This window comes from Colias eurytheme, chromosome 10 (assembly GCF_061535395.1).
Source record: "Colias eurytheme isolate Ceu_HAF_F1 chromosome 10, ilColEury1 Martin Lab GWU primary, whole genome shotgun sequence".
Classification (NCBI taxonomy): Eukaryota; Metazoa; Arthropoda; class Insecta; order Lepidoptera; family Pieridae; genus Colias; species Colias eurytheme.
Window position 1 is genome coordinate 8427899 of NC_142989.1, and position 20022 is coordinate 8447920.

Genomic DNA, 20022 nt, shown 5'->3' on the forward strand with positions numbered 1-20022 from the left:
CATGAAATATGTCGTTCATGCAACCTAAATACTTGTCACTAACTGTTTATACAGGATGTCCCAAGAAGTATGGATATACTGAAGCCAGGAGGTAGAGGACCTAGAGTGCTATCCGAATTACCCCCATGTACGTTATGCGATTTTTCGTAGTTTCGGAGTTATAACTTTTTTTTTAATTTTTCTCCTATCGCCGAGTACGATGAAATTTTTACTAGTAGATGATGTAGATGCTTTCTTTCTTCACCCTGTATAAATAACGAGTATTTATAACGACATGTATCTCCAACCAGCCAAATATTCTTTACCTCGGCCCTTAAAATGTAACCGTATTTAAAACATGCGTGTTTTATTTGATAAACATAACTGTTATTAATTTAATAGCAGCATTGGCGTCATGTGTGTACTCGATCGTGTTTGTGCACGGCTTTAGTACATTATAATTGTAATGTTGATGTTCTGAGGCAGATTTAGCCGCGGATTTGTGGTTGTGCTTCGACTTGCTCGTTTCATTTGACGCAGCGAAACGGAAAATCGATATAAATGTAAGGATAAAGGGCTGTATGCAAAATAACGTAATAAAATTATTATTCTTTGTTGCGACTGCGATTGTAATTTGTAAGGTTACTGCAATAGGTACCTATAATGATGATGTTGGTATGACATTTATATTTTATACAGTGGCACATTTTTTAATATGGTGGTAATTGGACTTATTAATATTGTAACGATGGAACAATCATTTTGCATGCAAGCATTTTTAATCATAAATTTTTATACTAGATACAATATATTATATGTATCAACCTACAACAATATACAGGATTGGTTATACCGACGTGATTTTTGAACTTTCTTTTTAAATTATTATTGTCTCTCTTTTAAATTAATTTAACCATTACAGGTGTACCAAAATATGAGAAAATGCATTTCCTGCATATTATATGGAAGGTACCTCCTCTATGAGCCGAAAAATGGTCCTAACGTAGGTTTTCCGTCAACTCTTTTTATTTATCTAACCTTGCAATTGGTCTATTTTTAGAGCATACTTTTTATTTGACTTCCAAAAATGTACCTATCTCGCGGGGCGAAGCCGCCCGTGCTATTTTCGAATCAACCTGAAGTCATTCTATAACGTTGTATCTAAAGAACATTGTACAGCGATTTTAAACTTTGTTGACTCTACAGAGAGTACTTTTTTGCGTGCAGAAAGCTTACACCTATATATTTTCTATTGTTTTTCTACACTTTGTTATGTTGAACCCCGTCAGTGTGATAGAATGTACAGAGAAATTTATTGACTTCTAAATTTTTTGTACATTTCGACGTCATTCTTCGGTGATTTCATAACAAAGCTTTTACTAATCAAACAAAAACCATTTCTTTTCCTAATTCTTTCTTAGGCAATAAAAAATTACCTTGACTACACAACAACACAACTTTGAAAAACTTGATGACTTATGTGAGACAATATTTCACGAGACTTACACAACAACGACTTTACAAATATACCTACGTGCTCTCCCTTATCCTTCACTGTCATAGTACCTTCTGTAGAACTGAGCCCAGACAAAGAGCTTTACATATGCATTTATTTGTAATAATATACAGAATACCGTTATATTCCGGGATACATCGCCCATTTTTGCAAGTGATTACTATCAAGCTAATTTTTCGTGAGTAGGTATAGCTTTATTTTGATGAGATGCCCAATAATTTCATGTACAAAACTCTCGATTGTGGTAGCTACCAGAGGAAACAAGGATAAAATATTTTGATTTGATGGTTCTCAAATATTAATTACTAACTGAATGTTTTTTTTTGTTCAATCTCAAGATCTAAATTATTCGAAAAAATATTTGTCCTACAAAATCTATGGTTTGATCAAAGAGTCCCCCTTTCCAATGTGTATCGATAACGAAGTCATCATAAATGATTACTAACCACCAGATTTTTTTATTTTCACTTATTTAATACTTATTTAATTCAACAGACATATTGTCCTACAAATTGCGTAATAAATATTTGAGAACCGTCAAATCAAAAATTTTTATCTTTGTTACCTCCGTAAGCTACCACAATCGAGAGTTTCGTACATGAAATTATTGGGCATCTCATCAAAATAAAGCTACTCACGAAAAATTAGCTTGATAGTAATCACTTGCATAAATGGGCGATGTATCCCGGACTATTAGGTTACACCACACTGTCTTAATCTGGGATATTTCTCAAACTCCTAAAGAATTAAAGTGCAAAATATTATTCTGAAATAATATAGGTACACTATCCTAAAATTGTATCATAAATTTCTTTCACAAGCTATAAACAACTGTCAATACTCAGCAGATAACCTAATTTAAAACTCTATTTTCATTTCGCTTAAATTGCATTGTTTACAAATAACGTCCAAATTTTTTATACCTAAAAATAATTACAAAAATTGAAGTTTTTACCATACAAATGTTTCTCTTTGGCTCGCAAACATAATAACGTATTTAGTTTGTTTGTCGCAAGCAATTAGCGCTTTCGTGGGCTGTCAACGCGCTCGTCCAGTCTGACGAAATTTTATGAGTACACTGAACCAGAAAGATGGCAAGATTTTATATGAAATGCGTCTTTGTTGTCCACATTTTAAAGTACATAATTGCATCGATAAATTAACGAGTTTATATTGAACGAATTAATCTTCAAATAAAAGTTTATCAATGCAATCATTTTCAGGGGCTAATGGAAATGGACCAAACAGAAGTTGCACAATAGAGTCTCTAGATATATGATGGACTAGTTGCGCTCTGCGGTTTCACCCGCGTGGCTCCGCTTTTGTTGATCTTAGCATGATGATATTATGTAGCCTATGCCCTATAGCCTTCCTCGATTAATGGGCTAACCAACACCGAAAGAATTTTTCAAATCGAACCAGTAGTTCTTGAGATTAGCGCGTTCAAACAAACAAATAAACAAACTCTTCAGCTTTATAATATTAGTGTAGATTAGGTATATTATGATGATTTGATAGAATAAATAGCTTTGTTTTTTGACCATCATAGTACCTAGAGCTTACAAGAGTTATTGCTGATAGTAGAAATGTTAGCATATTATGGGACCAATGTCCAATAATATTGACAATACATTATCATTGTCAAACTGTGCCAAGATTTAAAAATTAGCGCCACTTCCCCATTGGTTCCAAATAATTATACCTAATATTTAAATACCATGAAAGAGTTTCCTATGTTTCTATATTATACATAGAGCATAGACATATAATTAATTGTCTAGTTATGAATATGATGAACGTATCATGATAGTATAAAGAGAATACCTAGAGACTATTGGTATCATGCATGAGCTTCTGCAACATTCAGTGTGCTCTATTTTTTATCTCTACATTCGTTATTTCGTCACCCTAATGTTATTATTTGCAGAAACTTTTCTAAAATCACATTAAACCATACTAATACATTGGATTTAGTCAATTTCATTTAGAAGTCAGAAATGTTACTACCTACTATTATTTAGTAGGTGCTCGAAATGCGTTTTGAATTCGTAAATGTTTAATTATCTTAACGATATCAAGCAGTTGGAACGGTTAAGAATATAAATGGTAATGATAGTATTATTATGAGAAACTGAAATTGTTATAATGTATTCATTGAGTTAGAGCTCAGACACGCGTGGAAATGAGGAGCAAGACATAACAGTAAGTAAAGTTGTTATTACTGTATCGTAGGTCGGTAAGTGTGTTAACAAGAAAACAGTAGGTGTAAAAAGTGTAACCTGTGGTGTAACCTAATAAGTCGAAGAAAAAACCTAATAACTACTAAGACTAGTTTATCTTCTATAGAACTGAATTTTTTATGGGTAACGTAGATTAAACGTTATCAATGCATATTTCAAATCAATTTTTCATGGCTACAGTGTTGATAAGCGTGTATTGCTACGTTATGTGAAACATATTTGAATCATTTACATTTGAAAATATTGTATAAAACTTAAAAAAAGACTTTTTCCTTATACATAATATTTTGTAAAAAGCTTTGTATCGCAGTACTACGTTGATTATTGTTAGAGAGATTCACCTCCTCAAGGTTGTAAATAAACTAAAGTATGCACAGTCTAATTTTATGTCGCATAAATGTATTTTAACGACGCAATGAATTCTTTATATTTCTACATTACTTGGAAGAGCTTGGATAACTATAAAATGCCACACTATGAGAATAATGTGGCTTTATGCAGATTGTTAAACCAACAGTCCTTTGTTTGGATATAAACACAATTTCAAATTGGCAAAGATTCATCAATGTTCATGATAGGATTATAATGGAGACCTAATACCTGATTTTTCTATCACATATAAATACTAATCGTAATAATTCGTCTACCACAAATAATCTTGGGCAATTTTGAAGCTTTTACAAAGAGGGTTAATAAGCAAGATATCGGGAGAAGAAAAAAAATGCATAAAGTATGTATACTAGTAAGTGCAACACGACGAGATTGTATCAACACAAGTAACGCCATATGCTTGCTTATCTTACTCCATAAAAAGTTTATACAACACATGTGCCCTTATTTCAAGACCATTTTTTTAATTGCACATATTAACGGGATCAGCAATAAGAGTCATTTGTGTTGGTTGAAAAATCTCGTAGCTACAATTCCATTTCATTCTGTTTTCTGTTAAGACGCTTTTATTAGTTTCACCTGTATATTTGTATGTCACCGACTTTAAGACTCGATTTTGACCGCCAATGAAAAGACAGATTTAATTCAAATTGAAAAATACCTACTTATCGAGGATCGGTCACAATACAATACTTACATAATTTCATCTTATTAAAGCATTTCTTTTTAATTTTTACAACGTAGGTAATTTGTCTAAAACTGTTTCCATGAATTGGTACGAACCACAGAAAGGGGCAAATTGCAGTCGGGGTCGACGCTCTGACGCCCTCAAACGACTAAATGTTTATATTTGTGGTGAAACTATGCTAGAAATATACGAGACATTCCTCACTATTTGCTACGTATTACGTTGGTTGTACGCACCCAACCTACTTGTGTCTGGAGGTGTAAAAATTCGGCTCTTTGTTCTCCAGAATTTTTAGATTTGGCAGGTAAAGAGGTATAATAAAATTTAACTCCTGCATGTCTCTAGCTATCTCACCTGTTTTATCCGAAAATATGAACGTATACCGTATCTTATTGTTTTGTATTAAAAGTACAAATCCTCCCCAAGTACAAATGTAATTGGTACAAGATTTTCATAAAACATTATCTAAGTATTTTACATTTAATATCTTGCTCCTAGCTTGAAGCTTACAGCTTCGCTTTTATTTTCAGTTAAATATAAAAAAAAATCAATAGACATTCGCATGTAGCGATAGGTTCAATTATAATTAATGTAAACTTAAAAGAACCTATCGTACTTTTTGTCAAATTTATTAATGTTAGTGGAAAACTATTTTCTAGGTCAACTTTGAAGCGTGATTTAGATTTATTCATCATGACAAAAACAACATGTTTTTATCACGTAAATTTATTTTTAAGAAAAATCATTAATAACAGACACATTTTAGTTGGCTTAATTGTTTTGTTTGTACTTTTAATTTTGTACAGGACAGATGTAATCAATAATTTCATGGAGTAGGTATGTATTTACAATGTAATGTATTTGCGCCCGCGAGGCTGGTCGAGTTACTGCAGTGTTTTTAGAATGTAGAACAACTCATCAATAAATCAAAGCTTTGTTTTCCTTAGATTTTCTAAGAACCCCATTTCGGTAACTGGCTAGAATTAACACCAGTTCTAAAATAATTGAAACAATTTAGCATTCTATTAATGGATAATTCGGTGAAGTTATCACTCTCTACGTCAATCATGGAAGTACCTAATGTAGCATCCTTTTGTAAGTGTTGTATACCTATATGTATAGTTAGGTTATTTTTTAAGTGCATCGTCATGTGCTTATGTTTTTTTAAAGTATTAATTTATTATAAGGTATCATAATATTAAAAGGCATAATTATATAGTTAGATTAAGGCGTTTTCATATAAATATATATTCTCATTAATGTGCTATTGGGTTTGGATTTTCTTATTAAAATTTCATCATTTACATCTGGCATAAGTAGGTATAACCCATGCTGATTAGGTATTATTGGGTGAACATTCTTAATTCATTAAAGTATCTTGGAAATAATGTGCACTGATATATGATTACACAATGTAACGTTGTTATTTACTGAATGTGAATAGCCTTTTGTACTTTTGTGTTCGTCGAACAATGGTTCATTTAAGTTGCAGTTTCTTGAAGTGATAAACTGACTATACTTTCAACTTTTTCACATAAAACTGAGACACTAATAAGGAAGCGTTCAAGAGGTTTCCTGTTTTTAATACTCCTAGCGTTTTCCTTAACGATTTTATACTTTTTGAAATCCTTTGGGAGGTAAATAGAAGTAGAGACAAAAGACATTGCCACAAAATTTTCTTTATTATTGCGGATAATATCATTAAGTTTTATTCATGTGTATCGTCTACTTTATTTCTTAGAAGGATATACGTTTATGATGATATCTGTCATTTAAAATACATATAATGTTTCAGTTATACGATGCATTTCTCACTAGCAAAAACATAAATAAGAAAACCTTCAACAAATAGGTGGACGGTGAAGCTGAACAGCAAATAATTAATGTTAACTAATACATATATTTTATCTCTCTCCTAAAATACAACATTGAGAAACAGTTGGAATGCTCCCGTGATATAAAAATATTATTGTATACGAGCACATTCAGAATTCAACATTAGAAGATTCTGTATTTTTAGAGGTAGTTAGTCAGTGCGTCATTTGATTTTAAAAAGATTTTCGTGACATATACGTCGCCTTCACCTTGCCGTGTTCTGGCTTATATCAAAGCTTACAGTGACACCGTCCATGACATCAAACTGCTCCACTTGTCCAAAATAAACACCTCAACAATGATGCTAGAGAGAGAATATATCACCCGCTCGAAGAGGATGCAGGATTTGCCAAGATCAAAGGCAGGTGAAGTGAAAATTATCGTTAAATACCAGAGCGGTGCTAAATAATTCGTGGTGGCAAAAATACACCTGCGGCAGTCACGATCAAGGGCGCTCGGTCTGAATAGAATTGCCACCAATATTGAGACTTACTGATGGGACGTGCGACTGCCTCCTCGTGGTCCTCGTCGTGGTGACCGTTTCCACAGTCTCCACTGTTTCCTCGACATCATCGCCGTCGTCATCTTTGTTGCTCCAAGAGCCAAAGAACTCCGTCATTTTGGTCTAAATTAACTTTCCACAATCACTCAATTTCACACATTAAAGCACTCATTCACAGAAGCACTTGATCACCATCGTTTTGTATCCATTGTCAGAACTGTCCACCGATAGTCTAGAGCACTCTAGGACGGGTTACTTCATTTACGATTGTTTTATTAAATTGCACCGCGGAGACGGCCAGAGCTGATCTTGCCCGGAATCCTACTGGAAAACTGAAATAACCGCCGCGAACAAAAACCACCAGCCAAAACATTTCACATGCGGGATTATTATTAGTTGGACGATCTAGTCAAAAGAGCTAAGTGTCGTGGCGACCTTTACGCAAATATAACTAGATTGATACTTAATGATAATTTTGCTACGCACAGCGTTTTGCTATTTTTTTAGCGCGAGGGCCCATACGCATACGTGTCGGAGTTTTATGAGACAGTTATTGTTTTCGCTGTCACTGCTGTATGCGTTGTATGTTAAATACAAAAATAAAATAAAGACAAACAATTTTCAGTTCTTGACAAATCGTTTATCGTACCTAGTCTTATGTTTTGTTACCGAAAGAAAGTCTTCTAAGAATTATTATGTTATCATTTACAAGAAGGGACTTCTTCCAAGTTGTTGGCAATTATGAAAGGTTTTTCTTATTGAACATGTTACATAGTTCCACAAATACTTATCTCTTTTAAGTGGTAATCTTTCTTTTTTCCTACATAAATAATAATGATTTTAACTGATTATCTGCAACATTAAATGATGAAATTTATATCTGTAATCTGGAATCTAATCTTTTTTTTATACTTTCCTATAGAGAAATTATCACCATAAACATGTTTATTAAATCTTTATTAAATCCTTAATAATTTTCATATAAAATATACTGTATGCTACCATCCACATTCAAAGCGTAGGCGCCGACAGCTTTCCACTTAGTATAAACGCGGCTCTTCTAACGCTTCGCAATGATGCGAAAGCTTAATGAAAATCAATTTTGATACCACACTATTAAAGTCCATTTTCACTTACATGTACTTAGCTTTAATAATGAGAGTTTCTCTAATGAATTAAGGAAGAGATGTTGCATCTTTAATATCCATTTTTTGTAAATGGGTCATATTGCCTTTAAACTTTTGATTTTATGAAGCTTGCAGCATGACTAAGAATTAACGTGTTTTGTATACATTTGGTTGATATGCTTCGGAGTTCGGTATATAGCAAATCAACGATTCTAGACTTTGTAGACATAAAATGAGTATAAAAAGAATTCGTATAAAGTCGTCAAAACTCACGTGATGTGGCTAATATGATTTGATCTGCGTCCATTTTCCGCATTGACGTCTTTCATCATCCAAGGTGACTTACCTGTAAAACACAAATTGAATTAAAAGTTTATTGGATAGCAAGTACATAGGGTATACTAACGCATGTTTAGTTAATGTCGTAATATATATTGTAAGAAATTGAATCCTAATATGACTGTTATGTAACATGTGTTCAACATGTTATGGAAAAAGATAATGCAAAATGGTGTCCCTTAAACTAATTATTTGAATACCACGATAGCTTTAAAAATCACTGAATAAACAATTGATCATATTTTCATAAAACAATAAAGTAAATAAAGATTGACGCCTATGATTGAAGCCAACATCCACCACAGTTTTGGTTTTAGGATATTCAAGTTTCATCGCGATGTTTTTCAATAACAATCGAAGCAATGATGAATTGAATAATGTATGGATTAATGGAAAATTTCTATTATTTTTGGCACACTTGTCTAATCCTTGACTTTTATATTGAAGTCAGAGGCATTGACCGTAAAGAAGCCGCAAAGCCATCATTGCTCTTAGTCACAACATTATTTTACTAAAAGTTTTAGCGATAGTAGTTTCTAACAACTATGTTTATTATAGCAAGTGCTGTAATGACAAAAACGACATTGCATAGGTATAAATATTAACAAGATTTCTCTTCCATGGAAACTAACCAAGCCAGAAATTTTTGTTCCTCTTGGAATCGAGAACTATCTTTTTGCTACGTTCTCAATAATTACATTTTTGTTGGTCGAAAATGACCGGAACAAAATAAACGAATGAAAATATCGGTACTTTATGTAATTTTTATGGGATTCACAGTTAACACTTATAATAAGAGGAAATAGTTGTAGGAATGCGTATTAACCGTATGCGTAACCATTAAATTGAAATGACATTGAGTTCTAAAAATAAATGATTAAGGTTCAAAATTCAGATCGTTTTAGAGATCTGGCATGTTTACAATTATGTAATGGAATGATTTTCAAAATAAATAAATATCTAGTTCTTAAATCTTCCTATTTCCGTTTTTTTTTATTTAATTAAATATATCTCTCTATTGGAGTTGATTAATTTTTTAAACTTATGACAGATCCGATATATTTTAATCATTAAAAACAGTTACATTTAGAATTCTGGATGCACATTGCTCGTAAGGTCATCACATTCCATAAAAGATTTTCATTTCTGATTTCATAATTCATATTAAGGTTATGAATTCTCTATCATAAATTAATGTAAAGACACGCTTTCTATTTCACAAATCATAAAAAAAAATTTACACTTTTAAGACATTCATTATCATTATTAAACATAATGTTGACATTTGGTTCAGCGCCATAATTTATTTCAAAAAAGGAAAGTATTTTTATTATTTTTAATGAAAATTTTTATAATTTCTATAGTTACGACATGGTAAACTAGCTGTGATGTGAAAATGATTTTGCCAATTTCATTTAAATATATGGACATCATTATCGCATGGTCGCAATATTATTGGAGTGAAAAAGGCCTTTTCAAATATAATATCTGAATCTTAAACCTAAATCTATAAAACCACTCCACTTGTACAACCTACAAGTCATTTGTCATCAATGAGCTTTTAAAAGAAATAAACCGCATTTCCGGATTTTCCCTTTGTTACGTCAGGTACTTATATTATTACCTTTTACCTTTGTATTTATAACGACTTGAAAAGAAATACCGACACTATCATTTGCCAAAATTCCAAACACGTAGGTACTTAATAAACCTATCATATTCTAGGTAATGCGAAGAGAAATATATTACCTATGTTGCTGCTGCATAAATGTTCTATGAAACAATTAATTATTTTCATTAATTTAATGCGTTTTAAAATCTCGTTTATATCTAGTGCACGAGAGTGCAGATATTATTTATTAATGCAAGTGCCGGAGCACATATCATGCGCCGCCACGCCACGTCTATTTACGACAAATAGGAAGTAAATAATCGTCACCAAACGGGTATCCTTGTATATAATTATCTTTACAGTTGTTGGCTTGGCGCTCTAGTATGAATCATTTGGAAATGGAATGATTGTTTGTTTTCTTGTATACAAGAACCCGCCCGCTATGGCACGGGATTTCAGTTTACAGAATGTAATATTTTTTTTTTTTATTCGTTGATAATTTGTACAATTGCTTGGATAAGCTTACTTCTCCTGGTACCGTACTACACCAATTTTCCGTCTAAAAATAAAATAAAGAAATTTTACTTTTTTTTAAACGTTGATAAAGTATTGAAATAACCTTGGCTTACTGTTTCACTGTTCAGCGGCGTCTGAATGAAGAATTATTATTATTTCTATGACTCAATCCGCAAACTTCGCTTGCGTAAGCTTTTGTTGTGAACGCAGTGAAACTAGCGACATCTATCGTAAAGGCGGGTAAATAAATTCGGGTTTGAATCTAAGTTTCATTATTTTGGAGCTTTTTTGGAGTAGACAATCGTAATAATATTATTTTATTCGTTACGAAAGTTGTATGGTAGAATGGTTTAACTTTACTTTAGTTAATTTTTTTGACCTAAAATTTCATATTTTTATTCTATCAAGGATATAAAAGTGATTTATTAATATAGCTATAATTAGTTACCTTTTAGTTGCCCTTTTCGTCAATTGAAATAAAAATAACCTGATTTACTTTTAAGGAAGCCAAAATTAGCCAGACACCCCAACTATAAACCAATCAATATTGCTGATATAAAATCCTAATATTCAAACGACGCCAATATATAAAAATATACAAACAATAAACTAAAACAAGAGTTTTCAACACCATTGCACACATTGCGTAAAACGAAAGGGCAAATCGATTATCGGAAACAATATCTTGCCAAGTGCCAATAACCTTTGTCGCCATCTATCAAACGTCACGGAGTCACGATTTAATATATTTTCATTCGTACTTGCATGTGCATCAAGATTACCATTTTCTGTAAACATCGACAATGCAAGGGTTGTGACTGCAAAAGTTTGAGTCATAGCCTTAACAATGAAAAAAGGTATTTTTAAAATTCTAATCTCATGTTCTTTATTCCCACGACTCAAGTGTTACTGTGTAACCCACCTTCCAAGAATGGTGTTATTTATAATCTGTTAGAATTTAACATAGTTTAAAAAATAAAAAGCAACTAGTATTTTCGGTACAATGTAATTCCTAAAACTAATATTCCAAAGTTAATAGACCTCGTCTTAGTTCCTACATTATGCAAAACATCTAATTTTTAAAGATAAAGATAATAGGTAGATATATTATGTTCCTTATCTTAGAGGAAGATTATATCCCAGCAAAAATATGCTACAGATACTTGGAAGCGTTAGATTTGCCGATTGTACTTCAATATAAAAAGTGAATCCACCGTGGTAACAAATTAAAACTTGCACAATAGAAAATAGCAAAAGTCGTTTATAATGCAATTATCATGTCTATTGTATTTCTCTAGCCCGTGATGTGAATCCTGTATTATATGATAATGAAGCGAGAGAAAGTAACTGTTTAGAATTACAAGTAGATACGGTAAAGTTTTTCCCTTCATTGAAACCCGATCACGTCTAATTTGTCACGTTTTGCTGTTTGCATCATTGTACTCAGATATATAAGTTCATATACCTATGTTATTTTTAATGAGGAATGTTTTCATTAATTTCTCTTAAATATATTGCTTATAATGTAATGAATAACAGAGGTCCTTTATATTATGCAGGTACAAGATGCAACTACTGAAAGTAAGAGCTTTATGCATTATTGAAATCCTAATAAAAATCATGACATTTAAATAAGATATTGCTCTTTGTCTGTAGGTGTAAAAAGTGGGATGCAAACAACGAATATAACAATGAGTGTTGAACTTTAAAAGCGATGTGTAATTAACAAAACGTATGTGACACGTAGGTTACCGCGTCATAATGAGTTGTGCTTTCGTGAAATATACATAGATTCGTCACAGTGTGGGCCGAACAGAACCATGCCAAAGAATCTTCGACTAGGAAGTAATGTAATCGATGCATGGAGAAGGGAAAATCCTTGTAAATGACGGTAACCTTAACACTTACAAATTATTGGCTAACATTAGCGTCAGCAATGCCTACAATGTTTAAAATTTAAATGTAGAGCTGTTATACTACAATACATATTAAAAGTTCAATGATGAAATGTAAATGGATTCAAAGTGATTTGTGGGTATGGGAAACATGAAATTAGATGAAACATTGTAACTTCTTCGTCTTTTAACTAAACTGACACGATAATTTTTTTAACGTGTTTGCAGTATTTGAAACACCAAAAGCATTGATTGATTATATATATGAGCTCATAAAGTATAACCATAGGTATAACTTCGAATGTTATTATGACGGTTGAAAAAACTGAGTAAACCAATTCAACTTCTTTACTTTACAGGAGATGTTTGCATGAAAAAGTCAACAAGCGTCAACGTTTGCACTGCAGCAGTTAGTGGTTAGTAACTGCATTACATGCTTGATTCGTGCCGCTGGGTAGGTACTATTATTTATGATACGTCAATTTAGTTTATTGAATGAGCTTACACATTTCGCAACATCTCAAATGTGACTGTAATGTGACGGACAGTTGAGTGGGCGCAGAAACGCTCGCATAATTAATAGCTAATTGGTCCCTGTTGTCGCATTATGCAATATATCGAAATAGATTGCCGTAGATTATAAATAGGCCTTTGATAGTTCTCAAACGCAGCGGTCTATAAACCTTTCAACGCGTAATGATAGTCCAGTTAAAACAAAGGTAACACAAACATAATGTATTGTTGTACATCCTGTTTTTGTCGCTACGGTACCGCGGCCACTTGATTATCTAAATAAAACATTTACCAATCGCACTAACTTTTGGTCAATCTAATTATGTGTCAGTATTTATTGTGCAGACGAAAATTTATGGATCTTGCCATTGTATGCGTGCGTGAAGTTCTAATCCTATGAAAGGTTTGCTTATTCGTGTGAAAATATAGACACATGTGATTGCAAATTTCAGGAATAAAGTACCTTTATTCATACAAAAGTGACTAGGTATCTACTTAAAATGACGTGAAAACTAACAATTTCATATCAACATACATTTTCAGCGTAAACGAAATTCACAGACGGCTGAAATAAGTAGGTACTTTCAGCCATTATCGATTACGCTGGCCAACTGCTATTCATGTAAATATTATGAAATAAGTAAAAATTTAGTAATCCAATTTTTTAAACAGTTAAGAGTAAAACAGCAAATCTTTTACTCTGAAATGCATTTACATCTCGTTATAATGCATTTTTAATAATCTTGAGGTTTCGAATATGTAACGATTTCATGCGTTGATGTTTTCTTCAGTTGTAAAGGGTGACCATAATCGCATACAGGATAATCTCAAATCTCATTGTTACTCTAAACGTGCCTATATGAAGCCAAGTGCGTAGTTCATTACGAATCAAGCACATCTTAGAAATTGCTTTGCATACAAGTGCATCACTTTACAAAGATAACATGAAATTGAAATATGAATCACAATTGGCATTCTGAGTAGAGTTATTCGAAGCGATTTGTCATTCTGTTAATGTTTTATTAACAAAAAAGTCCATTGGCCGACCTCGCTGACTCATTAATCCCGCCTGCATTTGGGTCGCACATTAAATTGTTTCAGCAATGTGTGCTTACCATTTCATACAGTGTATTCGCTGTTTCAAAGAGAACAAAGACTTTTGAGTGACAATAATAATAAACTGCGGTAAAGTTTAAAGATTGTTTTAATATAAATAATTTTCTGCAGTTTAAGAAATTAAATACTGTTGTAGGTACCTATGTTTAAGATTTCAATTAGGTAATATTGAGTTATATTAATATTAACTCACTTTAACAAGGTTCTTCAAATCAATTTAATTAAAAAACTCAATGTTCACTATTCCGATCCTAAGAGCTTTTGCTGATTTCTCACAAAAAGACAAGATCAACAATCAATATTATGATGTGTCAATTAAGAATAGATATTTTTATTTTTAGATACTTTGATTTTAATATCCGAAACGTATGAAATTTAAAGGCATAGTTTGTATCTTATGTACATAAAAAAGTATCAAAAGCTTCGTAAATTTCAGGGGTTATTCTTTGTTCTATTAAAATAGAAATCAAAATAAAACCATCAATTATTATAATAAAGATCAATTTGCAAAATATCTAATCTAAAACATTGAACGCACATTAGCGTAAATATTTTTATACATATCATAAATAACTTTCGGGCGTTGCTCTAAATGTTGACAAGAAATTAAAAACATGTCGTTTTTATAAGAAGTGAAGATTGCTCTATTTTCGCCTGAAATTAAGTTGTATTTATAGATTATCGTCAGTTTGAAGCCATGTGGGTGCCGTGGGGTTAGTCATGACTCATGAGTCAATGACCGCAGGGGGCTGTTCATTTGTATAGTTTCATTTGAAAGTTAGTCTTTGTGAAGTATTTTGTTGACATGAAAGCGAAATGTTTTCACGACTCATTTCATCTGGTTTGAAATACAGAGTTTTAAGAAAAAATTTTACCTGGCTATATAAGTGTTTTACATTTACAAGTAGGTAGCTGTAACATATTATGCATAGTGTTCTCACGAAATAATTATATTTTAACTTTTTGGTAACCAAATAGACAATACACAAGTATCTACATTATAATTGTTTTGATACATTCTTCGGAAAAAAGATTATATTTGAAATTTGAATACAAACGTTGTGTAGAGCCGAATTAGATTAGTTACAGTAAGTAGATAATTAATGGAATTAATACAAAGCCGACTCGTAAAATAATACCTATCTACTCTAATCCAACTAATTTCATTAACTCCTCAGAAAGACTTTTATTTTTAGTCTACAGTAGCTACGCAAGAAGTGAAACTTTTATTACATCGTCTCAAACTTTTTGGTCTGTGTAGCGCATGTCGCGTGACGGTCGGCTGCCGAGTACCTAGGTATAAAGCAGTGTTCGGAACCCTTCGAACAGTTTCACTTTTACCGTGGTTTCATAAAACCACACAACATTTTTTTTGTTGTTATTGTATTGTGTTATTTATACATTATACACAACATTTTATCCATTTTTATATTAAGTACTTAGTTGTTTGAATAGTTTTAATGGACTGGACAAATATTCCCATATAAAATACTTTTTAGTTGTTGAATGTGTCTACCCATTTTGAACTTGGATTGTAATTTTGTGAATAATTTTAAGTATTGTTAGTATAAATAATAATATTAGCGCGATCTTGCTCTCCGCGCGGCTTCGTCCCCACAAAAAGTGCAATAGCCCCATACAATTTCACCTTAAACTGTAATGCATATTTTGTTTGAAAAGGAAAGACGTTGACTGCCATTGACTGCTGCTGGAGTTTGTACGGGTAAACGAGTATTTTTTAGTTCAACCAAATATTCTCTAACATGAATTTATTATAAACTCATAGAAGGCAAAATACGCTACACAGACCGTATTGTTTGAGTAAAATGACATTATAAACTCATAGAAGAAAGATCCAGTTACATGAAATTATAAACTCAAAGTTTCATGTTACTGGGATAGAGTATATAAGTAGAATAATTATAAAGATACTAGAGGTCCGCCCCGGCTTCGACCGTGGTACATATTTCGCAATAAAAGGTAGCCTATGTCCTTTCTCGGGTATCAAAATATCTCCATACCAAATTTCATGCAAATTGGTTCAGTAGTTTAGGCGTGATTGCAGAGTAACAGACAGACAGAGTTACTTTCGCATTTATAATATTAGTATGGATATTATATTATCTGAGTAAAATAAAATTATATATTCATAGAGGAAACCCAAATATCTCAGTAACATGAAATAATAATCTCATAGAAGAGAACACAGACAATGCAGTGATCACCTCGACATTGGCGCGCGGGCGTCGCGACGCGCTATTTCTGTGCGCGATATGTTTTTCATTTTCACTCAGTGCGACAAAAGTCGCTCATAAACAAAAAACAAACGTTATAGTTGCATAATTTTACTCGCGCAAGATCTTATTATAGGAGCTTTAGTTAGCAGCATTTGGTTTACAGAGGAATGATTTCCTGGATGGGTTTTTACCGCATTAGTTTGTAAAATAGAAAGCCAAATCTAATTTAATATGCTAAAGAAATCAATGTATGTAGTTATTTATATAGTTAATTAGAAAATCCTTTCAATCACAATTTCACGCATACTAAGTACCTATATGTACCTAACAAAGAAAAACTTTAGTCTTTACATACACGTTGAAACTTGCAATAATTAAATTACCTTTATCTTTTAATAACATAAAGACATGACGTGTTAAACGATTAACAAGAAATTTATTTTTAGTTCGAAATGTTTTTAACCCTAAGCTTCGTTTATTGCCTACGTCGTCTTTCAATGAATTTTCGACGTTATTTCTTTGGATGTTGTATGCTTGTTGTTTAGCTATTCACTCATTAAAAACAGACTCTATTCCTCAGTATCCATCTGTTATTTTTATTGAATTTTCTGGATAAAAGACGGAAATGACGTATAGGTAATAACTAAGGAAGACAAATATGAAGCTGTGTAAGGAAATCATTGTAGCTTTTCAATTTACAGTTGCCATATTTAAGTAAGTACCATAATATTATATTTAATGAGTACTTTTTTTTTACTTTTATTGTAATTTTAATAATAATTAGCTACTATGCAAATGAATAATCTGCAGTGTAATTATTTGAATCTGAAACTATTTAAACTTCACGGTGTCAAGAAACCTATTAACATTTTATAAGTTGTTTACATTTTTTAAAAAGTATAGGTACAATTTCACTAAAATATATACTTTAAAAGCAAGTCTTTAAAATATATTTTACAAAGTAATATATTTTATTTTGTGCTGCATTATTACATGACTTGTTGTTTTCTTTTAAAATAAGGCAATATGGTCATCTCAGTAGATTGTCTCTCCAAGATCTAATTTTTGTGGACATCGGTTAAAAACAAGAAAGTGTAGGATTTTTAATCTTGTAGACGGTTTTTAATTATTATTTTTTTAAATGTTTTGGTTTAAAATAATATGAATACTTACTTTAGTTGTTTTTTGTTTTGTTCAAAGCTCTACCAAAGACTCTACAATGCGGGATTTGAAGATGAAACGTGTGTTTTTGTCTATGTTTTAGAATATTGAGAGAAAAGGACTTTTATTAATCTTTAACTGAATATTAATAATTATTTTCTCTCGATGTATCACTCTCAAATATAAACTAATTTGTGTTAATTTGTAAGTGTCAGTAACGATGAAATCGTAAACCTAAATAGCAGCTATCTACTAGCTAGTAAAATTATAGATATTTGTCAAATTATAATATTAGCAGTTTATATCTTTGCTACAGCATGCTAAATTGCAACTGAAACAAGGAGACTCAATGATCAGAATTCCATTTTGGGGAAAAAAAATGCCAGGAAACAGAAGGCTGGTTACCTACTTGTCTGTAGAGATAATTGGTCAATGGAACAGATGTGAAATGCATGCATGTCTATCGATCGTTTGGTATTGGAAAATGATCTTCAAATAGTAGGTATTGTATCCCAATAAAATATGAGAATGAAACATTGCAAATATATTTTGCTCATGCACACAATCTTCGATTAAAAAGAAACAACAATCTAAGTACAAAGTAAATAAACGACTTGTGTATCATCTTATATATATACATTAAATCTTTAATTTAATATAATTTTGCTTGGTAATATTGTTTTGTAAACATGCAGATGTTACCTGTCCAATCTCATTAAACTACGATACAACTAATATAAGAGCCCACGACGGCCAGACTTTCCTTTCTTTCGGAAAGTTGAAAGTTTCTCTGTATATGTCTCCTATACAGATAAGAACGACCAGCGACTATCAAGTTTGGGTTGTGGTTACTTTGGCAGGAAACAGGTAGTGAAGGTGTATAAAATAGTACCTAACTTTCATTATAGTTTAAAAGCTAAATTTTATATATGTTACTTGGGGACCTATAAAAAGACATTACCTTAAGAGCCAGACAGTTTTCATGGTTCTTACATCTAGCCAGACACATTTAAAAAATAACTAACATATCATCAAATTCACATAACTGCCAAAAAGCGTAACAAATATGAAATAACCCACTAAAAACATTAGTTAACTATAATTATTAAAAAAATAAAAGTATAATATATAAGTAATAAAGTTATTACTTATCTTTTACTTAGACTTATGTTGATGGAATTTCACGTATCCCGATGACTTTTTTATTGTGTCATCGAGATACGTGAAATTTCATCAACATAAACCCCCGTAAAAGATAAGTAATAACTTTATTACTTATATATTATACTTTTATTTTTTTAATAATTATAGTTAACTAATGTTTTAGTGGGTTATTTCATATTTGTTACGCTTTTAGGTAGTTATGTGAATTTGATGATATGTTAGTTATTTTTTAAATGTGTCTGGCTAGATGTAAGAACCATGAAAACTGTCTGGCTCTTAAGGTAATGTCTTTTTATAGGTCCCCAAGTAACATATATAAAATTTAGCTTTTAAACTATAATGAAAGTTAGGTACTATTTTATACACCTTCACTACCTGTTTCCTGCCAAAGTAACCACAACCCAAACTTGATAGTCGCTGGTCGTTCTTATCTGTATAGGAGACATATACAGAGAAACTTTCAACTTTCCGAAAGAAAGGAAAGTCTGGCCGTCGTGGGCTCTTGATCTAAACGGGAAATGGCGGTAAATAATATTCAAATGACATTTTCATAGACAAGTAATGTATACTCTACGTAACAAGGAACGTAAATTCATAGTGAACGAGCGCAATGCACGTATTACATGACCTTCGGAATATTCCCTGTGCATATCTGTGATCAGTCTGAATTTTATTGATACTCAATCGAAAGCAAGAAAGATCGTTTCTTTTTGATGGCTTTTGGAACTCTATGTTTGCAAAATTCATTGCATATACATAAAATCATTGATAATGAATGCTACTTTGTGTTTCGTAGGGTAAAAGGGTAAATAAAGGGACCCAGTCACAAAAAAAAGTCTGTCAATCCGACTTTCAGCAGGCTGTATCTCATGAACCGTGATAGATGGACAGTTGAAATAGTCAGAGACGATGTATTTCTGCTTCCACAAGATATAGGTATCAACAAATAGATATTAAATTGTAATTTTACGATATAAACGAAAACTTTAACAGAAAATGGACTATTTACTGAGCTAAACCATTCCTCCTTAAAATAACGTTTAATATAATATATATTCATGTCAGATTTTATTTACGTAAGTAATAAATGGCTGATATACAACAATCCAGTTTTCCATTGCTGCCAAAACCAACACTTTAGCATCTTTGCAA

The 20022-nt window shown here is 31.8% G+C and overlaps 1 protein-coding gene across 3 annotated transcripts in view; it reads right to left on the minus strand.

Moving 5' to 3' along the window:
* tmod (tropomodulin) overlaps positions 1-20022 on the minus strand; it is a 59803-nt gene that overhangs the window by 35223 nt on the left and 4558 nt on the right. Inside the window, exon 1 of one of the 3 annotated variants that reach the window (XR_016457146.1) lies at positions 7182-7397. The exons of 1 other annotated variant lie outside the window; for it this stretch is intronic. Coding sequence is in view for 1 of the 2 variants with exons in the window: in XM_090106263.1 (XP_089962389.1) it covers positions 7182-7307 (126 nt within the window). In the remaining variant the exon portion in view is untranslated. Of the gene's footprint in view, positions 1-7181; positions 7429-20022 lie in introns of those variants that run through there. One more of the 3 variants, XM_090106263.1, reaches the window with a different exon arrangement.